At 35.5% G+C, this 18,861-nt stretch overlaps 1 protein-coding gene across 1 annotated transcript; it reads right to left on the bottom strand.

Moving 5' to 3' along the window:
- LOC109849990 (CASP-like protein 5A1) lies at positions 289-9,461 on the bottom strand. The gene is made up of 3 exons (XM_020419886.1): positions 9,288-9,461; positions 990-1,122; positions 289-663 (listed from the first exon to the last, which is right to left on the bottom strand). Exons 1-3 carry the CDS (start codon positions 9,452-9,454, stop codon positions 472-474), a joined length of 492 nt encoding a protein of 163 aa, XP_020275475.1. The 5' UTR covers positions 9,455-9,461; the 3' UTR covers positions 289-471.

The raw sequence follows: 18,861 nt of genomic DNA, 5'->3' as shown, positions 1-18,861 counted from the left end.
TTAGTTTCTCTAGCTTTGAGATTTAAATGCTTCAACAAAAGTAGAACGAGAAAAGCTATATTTAGCTTCTACTGATCCTCAAACCCATGCACCCAGCTACAAAAGAACCAGAACGGCAGCGATTCCTGCTCTTTCTGTATGCATGAAAATGCAAGCTCGGAATCATAGTTCATGACAACACAGTTGGTGAGCTACACACTTTGGGAAGAATCTACCAGCCATTCATTTTACAGGGGAAATAAGCTCTTTCAATCAGCACCCGTTGTAGAAATCAGTTGACGAAAAGCATAAAACAAAAAGGGCAACATGCCATATGCCATTAAACACAAGTATCAGTTCAAAAATACAGTTTTGATGGTAAAGTTGGGATATAATTTCCATAGCCCAGTTTTCACACAGATACCATTAACAATGAAGATCGGACTATAAATGAACGCTATGACACAAAATAGTCGACAGACTGACTTGCTTTCACCTGGAAGCTAACGACCAGAAATTCAAGAGAAACGATGGCGATACAGTGAACCAACTGATGAAGGCCATGGCTGTTGCCGTCTCAAAACTTGCGCAGTGGTTTTCTGAACAGATGTTGAGATCATTACCGATCAGAACTGTAATGCCTGCAGATGAACAGGCTGCTGCAAATGTGAGAGTTGCTGTGATCTGCAGCACAAAACAAAAATAATCTTAGTTTGCAATAAAAGAAAGGTTAAATTTCATAAAAAGCGCCCAAGAATTTTGGCACATTTTGAGATAACCCCCTGAAAAGTTTGGAAATGTCACTTAACCCCCTCCCCCCAAAAATTTCAAATAACCCCAAAAAAGTTGAGGGTTATTTGAAATAGATTCAGAAAAATGCAAAATCTGCGGAGGTTAATGACATTTCCAAACTTTTGGGAGCTTTTCTCAAAATGGGCCAAACTTGGCGGCTTTTATGAAATTTACCCAAAAACATAGGTAAAGCTACTTGAAAGGATTACTATACTCACCCCATCTCCAATGGCAAACAAACAAGTAACTTGGCGATTACGCAGACAACGTTTAACTAGAAGCGCATATACATCCACAAAGGCTAGACAAAGGCTCCACAAGCTTTGCAAGGTGACTGCTGCTACAAGATAGCTAAAAGAAATACCCAAGGGTTAGCCCAGATATCCATCATTCTCTCTGCAAAAAAGCACATTCTATTTTCTGAAAGAAAAAATATGTAACATAGGAAAAGGAAAGGGAAAAAGAAATAGCAATCTGTAAACACCGTAAAATATAAAAAGGAAGAAGTTATCTGTGTAACCAAAGTACATGGATTCTTTACAAGGGAATCATTTAGATGCGAGGATTTCTCTATCTGGTAATAGAATAATGATGTCACAATGCACATCTATCATCTAAAGACTGTTGAAACAGGAAGCTGGAAAATTACAACTAAAACAAGAAGCTCAAGAGATAATCAGCTAGCTGCATATGGTCTATAAGTCTGGCTTAAATGTCACTCAGAACATCGAAGTTCAGTACCCTTTTCCTCCAGGAATTTCCTACATAAATAATGTTAAGAGGTCGCAATTGGCAGCCACCATGCTAGCTGCGAAGGTCAGCCAACTTGATAGAACCAAGTAACAGCCTGATGCCATGGATATAAATATACAACTTTAATTTTCTGTCGTTTCCTAATTGTTTACATTTAAATGTCAACCCAACTCCAGTCCAGTGACCATGAATTGGAAAAGAAAAAAGTATCATCTACCATTTGGCGGTAACTCCAATCTCAGTCTTGCTACCTCCCAAATACTGCAGCATTTCCCTATAATTGGGCCTTTTCTCCATGTACACACATTGACACATAAATATAGGAGGAAGACAGTAAGTGGGTACTTACCAAGGTTCGCAAAAGAAATCGTAGTGTCCTTGCAACATAGTAGTGCATGAGTTAGAAGGAGAACACTAAAGGTTCTGGAGTAGGCACAATTTGACATAGTGGTGTCACAAAGTTGGAATTTTTCATATTTCTAGCGTAGCAACTTCTCTAGGGAAACTTGCCTTATTTAGGGCTACAAAGTAATGTTTTGTTTAACTTGTAATCACATATGACAGTTCCATGATATAACACTCAGATTTGGATTGAGGAGCACAATCGGACAGCAATAAGTGAAAAATGTAGCTGCACATAAGATTTAAGGTCTGCATCTTTGGGTATAGGAAGTAGAAGAACAGGAAGAAAGAATTGTAACTCCTTGATTTTTGCAATTATTGGAATATTAGAAATAACAAAATATATCAATTATGAGGTTTTCAGCAAAAGTTCACATATACAAATAATGTACAGCTAAAGGTTTGCCTGACATGGTCAATAACCTTTTCCTATGAACGCATGAATCCATCTTCCAAATAACAACTATATGACCTCTCTCCTTCGAGAAAGGCCTAGAGAGGAGGAAGACTGGAAAGTGAAGGGAAGCATTCTGAATAAGAGAGGGAATCTCAATTTATCAGATGACACAAACCTTCATATCAAGATCAAACTACTATAAACTGATTAGACCTTTGAGAATCACAAATATAGACACTCAAGCATATCAACTTTTTGGAATAAATTCCATATACACCCAAAATAGTAGTTAAAAATATGTTAAACCATTGATGTTCAGATAATTTCCATATCTCCACGATAGAAGAAAAATAAAAAGCCTTAAAATCTAATAAAAGCCAAGCAACCTTAATGCTTCTGGGTTTTGCTTAATCACGCCTATCATCATCTGATTTAAACTGTGGAGTTGCTTGTTTGACATGATTGGCCATTATGAAGTATTCATAATAAGACTAAAGTGAAAATGTGGCAGAAGCAAACTAAAAGAGACCAGGACCTACTAGCTTAAGATTTTTCAATGGAAGAGGTTCCAACCACATATCCAAAGTCCATTACCTCTAAAGAACCCAAGTATCTGCCAACAACAATCAAAATTGTACCCCAAGGCCCAAGATTAACGAAATCTGATGTGAAGTCGATGGCGACGAGCAATCTTTGTCTGGTTATCATGGACGAAGAAGTTCTTGTAGAATGTTGACTAGCCAAGACCAGTGTCTGTGGTGCCGATTGAGACTAATGCCAGATTTACGTATAGATGGTTAGAACGCTGGCAAGAACACAGCTAAGGATTCCCATGGATAATAAATTTTGTTATGTGAAAGCCTATGACTCACAAATAAATGGGCAATTGCTGAAGATTATGTGTAAACATAGCCTCACAAAAGAGATAGATAGATAGGTTGGAGATAGCTACTAGCAAGTCAGTGAGATAACCAACACTCAAAGATTGCATTACAATGGAAGGAAACTCTACCTTCTGAATAAGGCAGGTCAAACTAATATCATACATTGTCATCCTTCAGCCCATTACCCACAAGCCACTAACATGCTGCTCTCCCCATAAATTAGCAATTAATATGAAGATATTTTAACTTAATAATCTCGCAATTTTGATCTCCCATGGAAAAATCAAAACCTAGGTTGTTAGGAATCTTGACCCCAAGATTAGTTTATTTTGATGATAACAAATATTATATATTGTGTATTATGTGCTAACATTTATTTTGCAGTATTAGAGCTATATCAATAATTATATTCAAAGAGATACTCAAGACATAGATGAGTTCAAGGCAAAATGAAACAAAGAAGAAGATATACTTTATTGTCAAAATGTAATTTTATATTTTCTTTGCTTAGATATTTGTACAAGCCTTGATCACTCACACACATGCACACACATAGTGTTAGAACACACTAACACATGCTTAGTGTGTTGGTTAACAATAGAAATTCCCTATGTTAGCCATTAGAGTTTATAGATATTGAGTGAGTCTTAAAACATTTTATTTATACCCCATACCATTTAGAATCTGGAAAAACTCAAAAGATCAAAGTTGTAGGTCTCTTCAAGAGCTTTCCAACAAATCTTAAATCACCTCATTCCGATATCGGATGAGAAAGTTACAGTCAAAATACTAAAAAGAAAAATTCCAAAATCTGAGTTTACAGTGTAGTCGACTACTATGCCTTGTAGTCGACTACTAAGCAATTTTCTGACTTCACAGAGTCTGTTTAGACTCAGTGTAGTCGACTACTATGACTTGTAATCGACTACAGATGCAGTTTTTTCAGATTTTAGGTTTTAAATAAGTGACTGTTTATACCCGTTTTGTGGACGTTAATTGGGTTTAAAATTATGTCATTTCAGAGGCTATAAATATGTTTAAACATCAGAAAACAACCACCAAGTTTTGCACTTATAAGATTCACATAGTGCAAATTAACTCTCTAAACTTTTAGTTTTTCAATCTGTTTTTCTATAAAAGAGAGTTTCTGATATTGCCTTTATTTCTATCATTCTTAGAGCTTGTTTAGGTAATATTCAGAGAGTTAAAAAAATTGATAAGCCAATGTTATACATTCACATCTATATCAAGGCTTATAGGATTAGAATTGTACATTGCTTCAAAGAAAGGTTCTCTCGGTTTATAAGAGGGGTTGATCTCTTAGTCTAGAGATCGGTGTGACGATTGGCATGATCTTGTCAATTGGGTTTACAATTTGCATGGTCTTGCAAATTGGTCAGGTTTGCTTTTGATTTTGTAAGGTTTCAAAATCATAGTGGAAACTCTTAAGCGGGATTTGCTTGGGGACTGGATGTACACCGGGGAGGTGAAACCAGTATACATGCTTGTGTTTGTGATGTTCATTTTCTGATATTGCCATTCTTTCTTTGTAATTTATAATCTACTTTACAAACTCACCCTCTAGTGTTTAAGTGTAAAGCTTCTGCAGATTTTTATAAGAACGTACTCTATTCTTAAGGGTCACGATCCTACACTTGGTATACATAAGCAAAATCAGGACCTTACATTTGGTATCAGAGCAAGGTGAAAGATGGCATCAACAAATACATCATAATTCAAAGAATGTCATTCTACAAATCTTCCACCAATGTTCGATGGATTGAACTATAACTATTGGAAGTGCCGAATGAAGATTTACCTTCAATCAATTGGCTATGAACTTTGGAGCATTGTGGAAATAAAATATGAGAAGCCAACCACTCCTTTCACGGAATGGACTACATCTCAAAGGAACAATGCAAACTTGGATTCTAAAACAATGAATGTCTTATTTTGTGCTCTTAACAAGAATGAGTTCAATAGGGTGTCAACGGCCACATCCGCATATGATATTTGGCACACACTCGAGATAACTTATGAAGGTACAAGTAATGTTAAAGATACTAATAATAATTTCATTTGTTATGGTTGCAATAAGCCAAGACATATGAAGAATGATTGTCACTTTCTAAAATCAATGTCAAAGTCTACAAAATTCAACAAGAAAAGGAAAGCTTTGGCGGCTACATGGGATGATAGTGATGATTCGTCTTCGGATGAAGAAATCGAAGAAAAGGAAAGCGCTCATATGTGTTTTATGACACAAGATAAAGTAAGTGACAATGAAGAGCTTTTAGATGCTTTCAATAAATTATATGAAACATTTTTGAGATTAAAGGCTTTACATAATTTTCTTAAAGGTGAAAATAAAAGATTACTTGAAGAAATTTCTAATTTTAATTCTTCTACTATTTCTTATTCTCAAGTAATTGAATTGAAAGAGAAAAATAAATCATTGCTTAAAGAAAATCATATTTTGACTAATGAGAATGTTTATATAAAATCAGAATGCAATGATTTAAAAATTCGCATTAATGTTTTAGATAAAGATATTTCTTCTATTAAATTAAAATATGATGATATATGTTTGAATGTTAGTAAATTCAATAAAAGTAAAGAGAATTTGAATAATTTGCTCTCATTTCAAAAATCTTCAAACAATCATTTTGGCATTGGATTTGTTCCTAAGTATTTTACAAAGAATGATTATGTTTTGAAGAATAATAATAAGAATATTCATGCTAAACAAAATAAGTATATATGGATTCCTAAGAATTTGAATATTCATGATAGGAATGATTATATTTCATCTTATATATATGAAGTTTGCAATTCAAAGAATTATACTTATGTTAATAAATGAAAACCAAATTCCAAGTGGATTTGGATTCCTAAGGACTAATCCTAATAATATAATATAAAAGGGTACCAAAGTGCTTAATATTTGTATTAAGGTACCAAAGAAAAGAAAATTTTAATTAGAATTATGTTTATTTCTTTTTGCTAATGACAAAGGAGGAGTTATATAGAAAATTTTAAATTTTTTACTAATGCTTTGATGCAGGGGGAGTAAAAGAATTTATTTAATGATTTCATGCAGGGAGATTAAAATTTTTATATCTTAATAACATTTAATGATTTCATGCAGGGAGATTAAAATTTTTATATCTTAATAACATATATTTGTCATCATCAAAAAGAGGGAGAATGTTAGGAATCTTAAAATTTTTATATCTTAATAACATATATTTGTCATCATCAAAAAGAGGGAGAATGTTAGGAATCTTGACTCCAAGATTAGTTTATTTTGATGATAACAAATATTATATATTGTGTGTATTATGTGCTAACATTTGTTATGCAGTATTAGAGCTATATCAATAATTATATTCAAAGAGATACTCAAGACATAGATGAGTTCAAGACAAAATGAATCAAAAAAGAAGATATACTTTATTGTCAAAATATAATTTTATATTTTCTTTGCTTAGATATTTGTACAAGCCTTGATCACTCACGCACATGCACACACATAGTGTTAGAACACACTAACACATGCTTATTGTGTTGGTTAACAATAAAAATTCCCTATGTTAGCCATTAGAGTTTATAGATATTAAGTGAGTCTTAAAATATTTTATTTATACCCCATACCATTTAGAATCTGGAAAAACTCAAAAGATCAAAGTTGTAGGTCTCTTCAAGAGCTTTCCAACAAATCTTAAATCACCTCATTTCGATATCGGCTGAAAAAGTTACAATCAAAATACTGAAAAGAAAAATTCCAAAATCTGAGTTTACAGTGTAGTCGACTACTATGCCTTGTAGTCGACTACTAAGCAATTTTCTGACTTCACAGAGTCTGTTTAGACTCAGTGTAGTCGACTACTATGACTTGTAGTCGATTACAGATATAGTTTTTTCAGATTTCAGGTTTTAAATAAGTGACTGTTTATACCCGTTTTGTGGACGTTAATTGGGTTTAAAATTATGTCATTTCAGAGGCTATAAATAGGTTTAAACATCAGAAAACAACCACCAAGTTTTGCACTTATAAGATTCACATATTGTGCAAATTAACTCTCTAAACTTTTAGTTTTTCAATCTGTTTTTCTATAAAAGAGAGTTTCTGATATTGCCTTTATTTCTATCATTCTTAGAGCTTGTTTAGGTAATATTCAGAGAGTTAAAAAGATTGATAAGTCACTGTTATACATTCACATCTATATCAAGGCTTATAGGATTAGAATTGTACATTGCTTCAAAGAAAGGTTCTCTCGGTTTATGAGAGGGGTTGATCTCTTGGTCTAGAGATCGGTGTGACGATTGGCATGATCTTGTCAATTGGGTTTGTAATTTGCATGGTCTTACAAATTGGTCAGGTTTGCTTTTGATTTTATAAGGTTTCAAAATCATAGTGAAAACTCTCAAGCGGAATTTGCTTGGGGACTGGATGTACACCGGGGAGGTGGAATCAGTATACATGCTTGTGTTTGTGATGTTCATTTTCTGATATTACCATTCTTTCTTTGCAATTTATAATCTACTTTGCAAACTCACCCTCTAGTGTTTAAGTGTAAAGCTTCTGCAGATTTTTATAAGAGCGCACTCTATTCTTAAGGGTCACGATCCTACACTTGGTATACATAAGCAAAATCAGGACCCTACATAGGTTACCATGGTATTATCCAACGGAGGAATCTTCAAGTACAAAGGATCACCAGTCAGCATACTGAGAATCCAAAGTTAGCCTTGATCTAATTTCAAGCAAGAATCAAACAACTTACAAAACGGTGTGTTTTTTGCTTTTGAGAAGCCATTCTTGTGCATATCAATTATCAACAATAAAAGATGGTTTCTCCGATAGTATTTCAGACCTAAATGATTGGAACTAGAAGTTTGTCTATAGTACAATTCTAAAATGCACCAAACCGATAATGTTAACTCATCCCTAATTCATAAATCTGAACCCTCTTCTGTCATCAAACAATTCTCAGTCCCAGCGACCAATTTATCCTCTGCTAGAAGTTTTAGAAGTAGGTTCCTAAGTCTATAATCACCTTATTTACACACCTTCATGAATCCCCTCTAACTAATTGATAGCAAGCTCCAATATTGCACATTTCTAGACATAATAACAAAATCTAGAACCATGTTATTGCATACTGATACCTTTACCTTTTACCAATAACAAGTAACCTATTTGTTGAATATTATACCACACATAATTGGTTTCCTTCGAAGTTCAATATGAAACTCCAAGTCACTGGAGGTAAATTCATTGTTTTTAAAGTCAATGTCATCGCACCAAAACTCGTAAAGTGTGGTGAGGTTTTGGGGTTACACTCTTAATATTCTAACATGCCTTGGCAGGTTGAGAGCGCTTTCGTGTCTCGAAAGCTAGACTCAAGGAGAGGTATCTGTTTCAATTCACTTTAGAAATTCATGGAGAGTAGGATTCAAACTTGGGTTGGTCTCATACCATCTTAAAGTCCCCGCTGCTGCACCAAAACTCCGAAGTTGAGGCGATGGTTGGTTATATTTTTATAATCTAACAACGGTTAAGAGGAGATATCACAGAGCTAGATTAATGATAAAAGCATACATATGAGAACAAGGAAGCTATATGTTGCTCTTGCTTACACCTTCTCACTTTTCATTTCCCCATTTTAATTTAAAAAACAACTTAAACTAACCAGAACCAATTATAAGAATCCAAAATTACTTTGAATTACTTCAAAAAAAATAAACTAAAGCTAAAAATGAATTCCGTATTCATACAAATGAAGCAAGGTGCAAATCCCTTATATCAATAAAATTTCCTTAAACTCAAATAAAAACCCAAATTACGTAAGAAAATTGTTTCTCATTCTACTTTCCATTTTTGATATTCTTGAACAAAATTAGGGCACAACTCTTTTGTACTTTTGGGACGTCACAAAATAGAACCTAAAGCTATAAAAGTTAAAAAGAGGGTGAAACTTTTGGGTAACCCCACAGGTTTTAACTAAATAAGCTAACTCTAACATGCGAAAATTACCTGAGTTACTTAAAAAAACCAAAAAATTAAAAGAACGTACCAGAATGCGGTGACGGAGGTGAAATCGCTGGTGGTAGCCATAACGCAAAGCGCGGCGACCGCGAAAAAGAACTGGAAGAGCCTGAGAACGAGACCTCCGGCGGTCCCCGGCATCCCCTGGACGTCCTTCATCCTCACCCTCGCCGGAGTCTCCGCCGCCTCCGTCATCGGCGGGGCCTACTCACAAACATCTCTCCTCCTCTCTCTCTCTCTCTCTCTCTCTCTCTCTCTACTTCAATCTCAAGCTCGCAGTCCCATCGCTCACCAGATCGGAACACGGAACAAACCCTAGTGAAGCGAATTCCTCAGATCGAGGTAGAGGATCCTTGAGATTGATGATTCAGAGCACAGCTTGTTGCTTCACCACAACTTTGGTTGAATTTTTTTGGAAAAAGGGATCGAGATCGAGATGAGTAGAAGAAACCCTAAATATTCGAGTGAAGAATTTGGGAGCGAGTGATTGAGAGAGAGGGAGAGAGGAGAAGAGAGCAGGGCGATAGGGGAGAAATGAGGGAGACGGAATTTATTCGTCGCATATTATTTTAAAGTTTTCTGCAAACCCAATTTTTCGTTCTGATTTGTTTTCGAGCCCACACTCTCCAGAATACGTAAACGTCGAGGCAATTTCGAAGGAACTATTTTTGGAGCAGAGTCATAGGGCTGGTTATCTTATTGCATAGGTGATGCTTCTCTTAGAAAGCCATTAATATCTGATTGAAATATAAGAAAAATGATATATGTCAACTTGTTACCACCGTTGGTCCATTTGATATGAGATTTTTATCAAATTTCCTAGTTGATTCTTATGATTTTAAGAGCATGAGGGTATTTCTAGAATTTCTGAAAATGTGACACACAAATCAAAAAGAGTGCTTTTATTAAATTATAGATCACAGGTAGCAAATAGCTATATTTCGCGTAGCAACAGCTACGCTTGTGCAACAAAAAATAATTCAACGCACGTTTTTGGGTTTGAGAAGAATTTTGACAGTGAATGGATCGAAAAATAAATAAGAATGAAACCCGGGTTGCTAAATAAAAAAATCATTTCTCTTTTGCCTTTTTATCCAGCGAGCGGCTGGTGAGAGCGCATGCTCCTCCCGCATCCTTTTTCCTGTTTCCCCCAATAAACCACTTACGAACTTGCTGCCCGTCACACCCACTCTTCGGGGCCCACGCTTCATTCGGTGGTCCGGAGTCGGGTGCCCGTCTTATGGTCGTGATGGAATATTCAGAGAGACGAAAACCAACCTCTGGCGCTCTCTGGGCTTTGACGAATATATGTCTGTGGCCCTGTGGGACCCACGGGCATTGGCAGAGGAGGTGGGAAGAAAATTATGGTTTGGCTGCCGGACGTTGACCGCTTTGGTTGTATCCCATATTGGGCCCTTATTTCGTGGACTTAGCCCAAATGATCAAACATTCCCTTCGGGGAAATTAGGACAAACTCTCAGCGTTGATCGCCAATATAGGCACCAACGGTTTTCCATGCACGGGTGGTTTTTGCATCGAAGAATGGCATGCACAAGTTTAAAATCTTAGGTTTTTTTTTAAATAAAATATTTCTTTGTCAATTTTCATGCCGAAGACTTTAGAATATCGCCGCGTACAATAGATGCCTCAAATATGGTGATTCCACTCGAATTTGTGATTTTAGTCATATATCCTCTTCATATCCTCTTCAGAGTACATGTGTAACTAATATGATTCCCGACTAAAAATTATCTTTTCGTAAGAAAAGTTTGAGTCTATTAGAATTATCTTATTAGGAAAGTTTGAGCCCGTTAAGAATTACTTTTTATTAGGAAAGTTTGAATCCATTTGGGATTATTTTTAAAAGGAAAGTTTAATTAGGAAAATTTCCATTGTAATAGAAATTTTCTTGAGGGTATATATATATGGCCGACCTTCGCCAGGCTTTTTTCATCTTTGATTTTGGAGAAAATATTGTAGAAGACATTAAGGGGGTGTTTGGTTCAATTTCTAGAAATTATAGGAAATGTTTTCCACCCAAAATATGATTTCCTTGTATTTCTTAAACAAATTATAGGAAAAGTTTTGAGAAGTTAAAAAGTACCAATTTTTTTATTTGTTGTATTTTGCTTGTTTGGTTCAAAACAAGAAAATGACTCATAACTTTATAGAAAATGGGTATGGGACGAGTTTTGTTGATTAAATAAGGAATGTGTCAGATTTCCCTCATAACTTTATAGAAAATGGGTATGGGACGAGTTTTGTTGATTAAATAAGGAATGTGTCAGATTTCCTGTTGATTTCCTCTCATTTTGAGAGGAAATTGCTTTTTGTAAAATTTGGTAGTTTTTGATATTTTATAGAAAATATTTCTATAAATTTTTTGTTGAACCAAACACAATTTACAGAAATCTATGGAAAACTTTTAATTACAAAATTACCATTGTCAGATATTTTGAGAAAAGTTTTCTCAAAAAGTGCACAACCAAACAACCCCTAATCATAAGGTTATTGATTTTTATCGGATTCCTGGGATTTAGTCTTGGATTTTTTGGGCTATTAGGTCGCTTTGTTGACGATCTGATAAAGGTTTAACATGTGCTTTGTCAAATGTGTGGAACTAAATTAGGGTTCTTAATTATTAATTTGGTGCTTTCTTTGAGAGATGTGTTTGATTATCTACAATGACGGAATCATTGTCAATTTCAGATATCAGATTAATCACAAATCAGAAGAGGATCGAAATATTAGAAGAGGGGTTCATAATTATGAAGCAAAATTTAAAGAGGATGGGGAGGAGATTAAATATTTATCGCCTCTGATAATAAGGAGTTCAGCAACAAGAAACAATCAGGTATTGAAATCAGAAAAGGAGATGTGAAGATGAATTTTGAGGATATGCGGATGATGTTCTAATTTGGAGGCAAGAGGCACTCGTGGACTGATGTTCCCAAGAGGTTGAAGGAGTGTGAGGCCAATGTATTCGAGCGGTTTATACAAGGGAGGAGCTGAATGCTATGCTATTGTCATAGAGGTTGTTGATCGAGTGATTTTCAAGGGTGTTTACTTACTGCTGGCCAAGTTGAGTGTGGGGGATGACACAAAGGATCCACTACCATGAATGGAGGATATAATGAGGTAGGTAGTGTTACAACATCAAAGAGTTACATTGGTTCCAATCGAGTTACCATCATCGAGCATTTAGGATCACATGACTGTTCTAAAGGACGAGTCGAAGCTAATTACCATGTCACATTATCGATATGCTCAAATTTAGAAGGATGAGATCGAGAGGCAAGTCTAGAAGATGCTGAGGAGTGGGTTGATTAGGCCAAGTCAAAGTCCTTTTTCAACATCTACTCTTTTAGTTAAAAAGAACAATGGATCATGGAGGTTTTGCACATATTATGGGGCTTTGAATGAAGCAACAATGCAGGATTGTTTTCGTATTCTGACTATTGATGAGATACTGGATAAGTTGCATGGTGCTACAGTGTCTGTGAAGCTAGATTTGAGGGCTAGTTACAATTAGATTTGGATGAGAGTGGAGAACTTGGTCCATTTATATGGGATTCTGAGGAGTATAGTTACAGATCGGAGGAAGCTATTCATGAGCTTTTTTGGGCATGAGTTATTTACACTGCAGGGAAGTAAACTAAAAGCGGGTTCATCTTATCATCCACTGACTAATGGATAGACAGATGTCGTGAACAGGGCACTAGAGCAGTATCTGCAAAGCTATTGTCATAAGAAGCAGCATAGGTGGAAGGACTACTTTCCTTGAGCTGATTATTTGTACAACTTCATTCAATTCATCGATTCATTGGAGTCCATTTAAGCTGATGCAGGTCATCAACCGCCGGTACTACCATCCTATGATACGGGAACGACTAAGAGTGAGGACGTTGAGCAAGAATTGTTAGCGCGGTGTAACTTTTGAGCCAGGTGAATATGTGCATCTAAACTTGCAACCTTATAGATGTCGGTCCTTAAAGAAGAGATTTAATGTGAAGTTGTCTCAAAGGTATTATGTGCCTTTTAAAATTTTGCAACGGATTGGAGAGGTAGCTTATAACTTGGAGTTACCAGAATCGTCATTGTTACATCTAGTCTTTCATGTGACGGTGTTGAAAAGAAGGCAGGTGACTCCTGATTGATTGCTAGCGAATTACGCTCGTTTGATTAAGAGGGGCATATGAGGCTGGTGTCTAAGAAGGTGATTTGCTATAGTAGTTAGATAAAAAAAACAAAAAACACACTAAGAAAAGGATTTAGCATGTGTTGATATACTAAAAGCGATTAGATGTAGACGAGGCAACATGGGAGGATTATGATGAGCTTAAGGAGAGATTTCTGGAATGTACACGTGAGGACGAGTGCAATATCGAAGGAGGGAGAATGGTATGATTCCCGATTAGAAATTATCTTTTTATTAGGAAAGTTTGAGTCTATTAGAATTATCATTTTATTAGAAAAATTGGATTCGATTAGGATTAGGTTTTTATTAGGAAAGCTTGATTAGGAAAATTTGAGTCCATAAGGAATTATTTTTTATTCAGAAAGATGGGTTAGGAAAGTATTCATTGTAGTAGGAATTCTCTTGAAGCTATATATATAGCCAGCCCTAGCCATTTTTAATCTTTAATTTTGCAGAAAATATTATAGAAGACATTGATCTTAAGGTTATTGATTTCATCAGATTTCTGTGATTCGGTCTTGAATTTCTTGGACTATTAGTCAATTTGTCGACGATCTGATAGAGGTTTTGCACGTGCTTTGTCGACGTGTGTGAAACCAAATTAGGGTTTTTAGCAGTAACCAAACAAAATTTGGTTGGTTTTGTTCTATGCAAATACACTTTAATATCCATCGCAAACAAAAAAAATCATGTATGGAGTTCTCTAGATCCATAGCATATATCAAGACACCAACCAAACAACCCCTAAAATATAATAGGGTTATTTCGTATTAGTCCCTCAACTCTTTTATATTTTGAGATTAGTCTCTCAAAATATTACCAAATTCAAATAATTTGTATGTGTTAGACCCTAGATGAGGGGTGATTAGGGTCTTATGCTAATCTAATCCCGATTAGAAGTTAATTAAAAATAATATTGATCAATTTGTTCTTGCAAGAATGATATAAGATAGATATGAGTAAGAATGGTATAAATAAGCACAAATAAAAAGTACGCTAAGCAAAACACAAACAAACGATATGCTTACGAGGTTCGGTCACCACGACCTACGTCCCCGCTCCTCACCTCGAGGAGATCTCCACTATCACAATCCGGTTTGGAAGTCAGAACTTCTACACACTCGGTTTATAAGCTTACCGAAAACTCTCACACAACAAACACTATGCAATCACACTTTACACACTAAGTGTAGGAACCTAGCCTGTGTCCTCCTCCTCAAGTGCTCGGATGCAACCTCTCCCTAGGTTCGTCAACCGACGCCACTCCTATTGGATTCGACCCCGTCTCTCGCCTCACATTTCTCTTGGTGTACAAGTATATTACAAGTGATACTCACAAATAAAGATTAAATACAATGGTTTGTTCTTAATAACAAATAAGAACACAAATGAAGCTCACACTAACTAAATCACACTCTACAACCCACACTATATAGTATGAAAATATTAAGCTCAATATTGTGTGTGTGATAACAGTGAATGAAAAATACGTAACTCAATAAATATAGCTAAGATATGAAAATGAAATTATAAGCTATGAAAAGATGAGTTAGGAAAACTTCTCAATAAATAAGAAGAACAGTAGAGGATGATGAGGATAGGATCCTCAGTTGAAATGAAAGACTTCTTCTTATTATAGCAGACTTCTTTTAAAACAGATGATTAGAAACAGCTTAAACAGCTCTTTTAAACACACTTAAGATTTTGTTAAAACAAAACTTAGTTTTGAAAGAGAGCAGCAATGAGATATTTATACTCACTCAAAATATCAGCCAAAACCAACTTGAAAAGACCAAAATAGTCTCAGACAGCCGTTGTAGAAAATAGCCGTTAAAAGGCAATGATGAGATCGATGGTCGACCGTGGAAATCTCACGGTCGATCGCGAGGCACAAAAAGGCTGAGAATAGGGTTTGAAAGCTGGCGGTCGACCGCGACGGTCGACCGCGAAAGTCTCTAAATGGATTCACGGTCGATCGTCATGGTCGACCGCGAGCACATAAGAATCATAGTAAGTGAGTTTGCTGCTGGCGGTCGATCGTGACGGTCGACCGCAAACTGATACATGGCATATGACAGGTTTTTAGGCTGATTTTGAAAATACATTAAAAATATCAAATCAATTCCAAAAAATAATAAAACTTTAGGAAAAGTTTTTAAATGATGAAATAAACATGTTTGAAAAGGAATTTTTGGAAAATTAATTTTTATTTGTGAAAACTCCCTGTTTTTAAAAAGTATTCAGAAAACCTGTATTTTCGTGAACACAAAAATTGAGATATGATTTGTTAAAATGTATATATGTAACATGCATATATTATATATGTATAAAGAAGTGTGAATGAGCTGTAAACATGAAATAAAAATTATTGTAACAAAGTTTGATGAGAAATCATTTATTTGATAGAAAACGTCAAAATTGTGTTAAGTGTACATATATTGAGCTTACATATAAACATACGATATATGTAAGCAAACTAAACTTATACCTAGGTGAAAGTACACACACATGAACTTGAATCTTTAACGCTTGATTGTCGTGTGTTGAATTACCTGTAAAGAGAAAAACAAAACAACAAAAACTAGAGAATAGATTAGCGATAAATTGTTTGACAAATCATCACCAAAACTATAGGGCTAACAATCTCCCCCTTTTTGATGATGACAAATAATTTATTTAATGATATGAAATACATATTGATAAACCACATATAACATGAATAAACTATATTAACATGAATTCAAAAACCATATATTAATATATTAAACCACATATCATAATTAAACATTAAACTGAACATCAATATGTAGATTTTCTCCCCATTTGACAACATCAAAAAGGGGGAAAAAATATAAATAGGAGCAATGCTCTCCCTGCATACAAACACAGATAATAACCAAGTGTATGGACAAAAGCTCCTCCTGTCAATTTGCATAAATGACATATAAAGATCATATATAGGAGCTAAATAATCATAACCATTCAGACACAACCATAAACATTTTAAAGTCCAAACCAAGCATAAAGCATCATTAGTAACATGTTTTCACAATACCACATATTTGTTTTCACAAAACAAAGCATAAATATTGTTTTCACCATACATTGTTCATAGAAATGATAAACTAACATAATCACAATAAACCGAATTAGTCCCACAAAACTACATTGTTTTCCACACAAACCATACACAACTTGTTCTATAATACCACATAGTTTTCCACACAAACCATAGAGTTATTACAACTCAAAACAAAACATAAGTATCAAGTTTTCTTTCACAAAAACATAAACATAACCATAAGCATAAAATCCAATAATCAACGAGAATCAATCACCACCATCATCAGAAGCAGGGCCAGAGCCAGATCCCGAACCAGAGCCAAAAGCAGATCCTCCTTCAGAGCCCTCACCTGAATCAGAGTCAGAGCTGGAAGAGGGATCCGGAATCCCAAGAGACTGACGCTGATAACTGAGAATGGTCCTAACGTCCTTCTGAATACTTGAGACCTGAGTCTCAAGACGATCCAATCGGGCACATATATCAGAAGTGGAGGAGGTGGAAGCTCTAGACTGAGAACGGGAAGATGATGGCTTAGCAGGATCAGATAAGGAGTCAGAAATTTGCATACGAGAGAGAGAGACTCTATTAAAGCATTCCTTACCCGGATAAACTTTGGGTTCATTGGTTAGAGCAACACCGAAGTGTTGAAGAATAAGGGTGATGAAGCTACCAAAGGAAAGAAATTTATAATGCTTGCATGCCATGTTCTTAAGAAAAACATTTGCCCAATTCACTTTTATTTTGGCAAATATGACATAAACAGCATTAACCTTATCAGGGGTAAAATGATCAAAGCTACTGGTTTTAGGAATGAGATTTTGAGCAACAATACGAGTTATGATTTTAACAGTGGGATTGAGTGATTTGTTGTTCATAGGATAGGTGCAACCGGGCTTAAACAAGATATCGTTCACAGTCTGATCGGTGTGATCGATAGACATAAGCTTAACGTCACTTGTTAGAATCTTAAGGATTCCCGCAAGTTCGTCAGCAGAAAATAAGATCTGAATGTTCTTAACAAATGTGGAGATGGTTTGAATACCATCGGCAGAAGTGGTGACAGACAGATTTGCATAAAACAGATAAACAAGAAATGGGTAATACGGAACCTTACGTTCCACATCTAACAGTTTATCCAACCCAACAGCATGTAGAATCTCATGAATGTCATACATGGCTAATTCCTCGTATTTGATATATCGACTAGGCAGGATTTTTAGTTTACACAGTTCCCTATATTTCTTAATTAGGGGTTTGAACAAAAGATAATCCTCATAGTGGGAGGCAATGGAAGATGAGGAACTAGCATCAGGCTTAGATCTCTTCTTAGGAGGTATGTTCTAAAGATAAGAGCAACAAGAAATACAAATGAACAAACCCTAAACTGAAACCCTAGAATTGAAAGATTGAAACTCTAGAGCAGGAAAAGAAATCAAAATATGAGAGAAGAGATTACCCAATCAATTTCCAACTGAAATTGATGAAGAGATGACCTCAAGGAAGACCGCGGTCGAACGATGGCGAACAACGGGCGACCGTGAGGGGAAATTGACAGAATTGGGAAAATTTTCGAATGGGGAAGAAGAAGAGGGTCGGATCATAAGAGGAGAGGAAGGAATGGCCCGGATTAGCTCAACATTAAGATCAACGATGGTGATTCATTCGGGTATAGAAGAATTAACCAATTGAAACCGAAACCCGATAATAAAATGAAAACGAATCAGAAAAATTTTCTTGTGGTCGACCGTGGTGGTCGACCGTAACAACTTCCAGAAACTTCGACGGTCGACCGTGACGGTCGAATTAATATTTAAGCCTAAGAACCAATTTACTCAAAAACAAAAAAACAAAACAAACAAACAAAAATGACATGAAACTCATTTTGGTACCCAAATCATTTTGGTACCACTAAAATTTAGGACATGACCCCGATCATGTAAATCTAAGGCCCTAGGGTTATGAACTCGTTTAGACGTATTTTGTGCACCGATACGATCAAAGCAAAAATTGTAAACATGACCCATACGATTGCAATTTATGCAATGTATGGGTTTGAATGGTTTGCGTTGACCGAAATGATATGCACGAGGTTCATTTACAAAAATAGATTTTTCTTTGTAATTATTTTGCAAGCGAGAATTTCTTTTCAAATCGAAACAAAACATGGCCAAATGACCAAAACGACCACAATAATCACATTTATATACATGAGCATGTTTATGATTTACACTATGTGTGTACATGTGTATGTGATAAAGAAACTTGATGGGATGCACAATCCTGAATAGGCTTGTCAATTTTTTATGCATTATGACAAAATTGAGCTACATGGCCTTTAAG

The sequence above is a fragment of the Asparagus officinalis genome, chromosome 7, assembly GCF_001876935.1.
Source record: "Asparagus officinalis chromosome 7, Aspof.V1, whole genome shotgun sequence".
Lineage (NCBI taxonomy): Eukaryota > Viridiplantae > Streptophyta > Magnoliopsida > Asparagales > Asparagaceae > Asparagus > Asparagus officinalis.
Note: the sequence above shows the minus strand (reverse complement) of the source record. Positions and strands in the feature narration are given on the sequence as shown.

Coding starts and splice junctions, on each gene's coding strand:
- LOC109849990 (XM_020419886.1), bottom strand. CDS start 9,454: ATGACGGAGGCGGCGGAGACTCCGGCGAGGGTGAGGATGAAGGACGTC. Junction 1,123..9,287: donor ACCTCCGTCACCGCATTCTG/GTACGTTCTTTT, acceptor TATTTCTTTTAG/CTATCTTGTAGCAGCAGTCA. Junction 664..989: donor TGTTTGCCATTGGAGATGGG/GTGAGTATAGTA, acceptor TTTGTGCTGCAG/ATCACAGCAACTCTCACATT.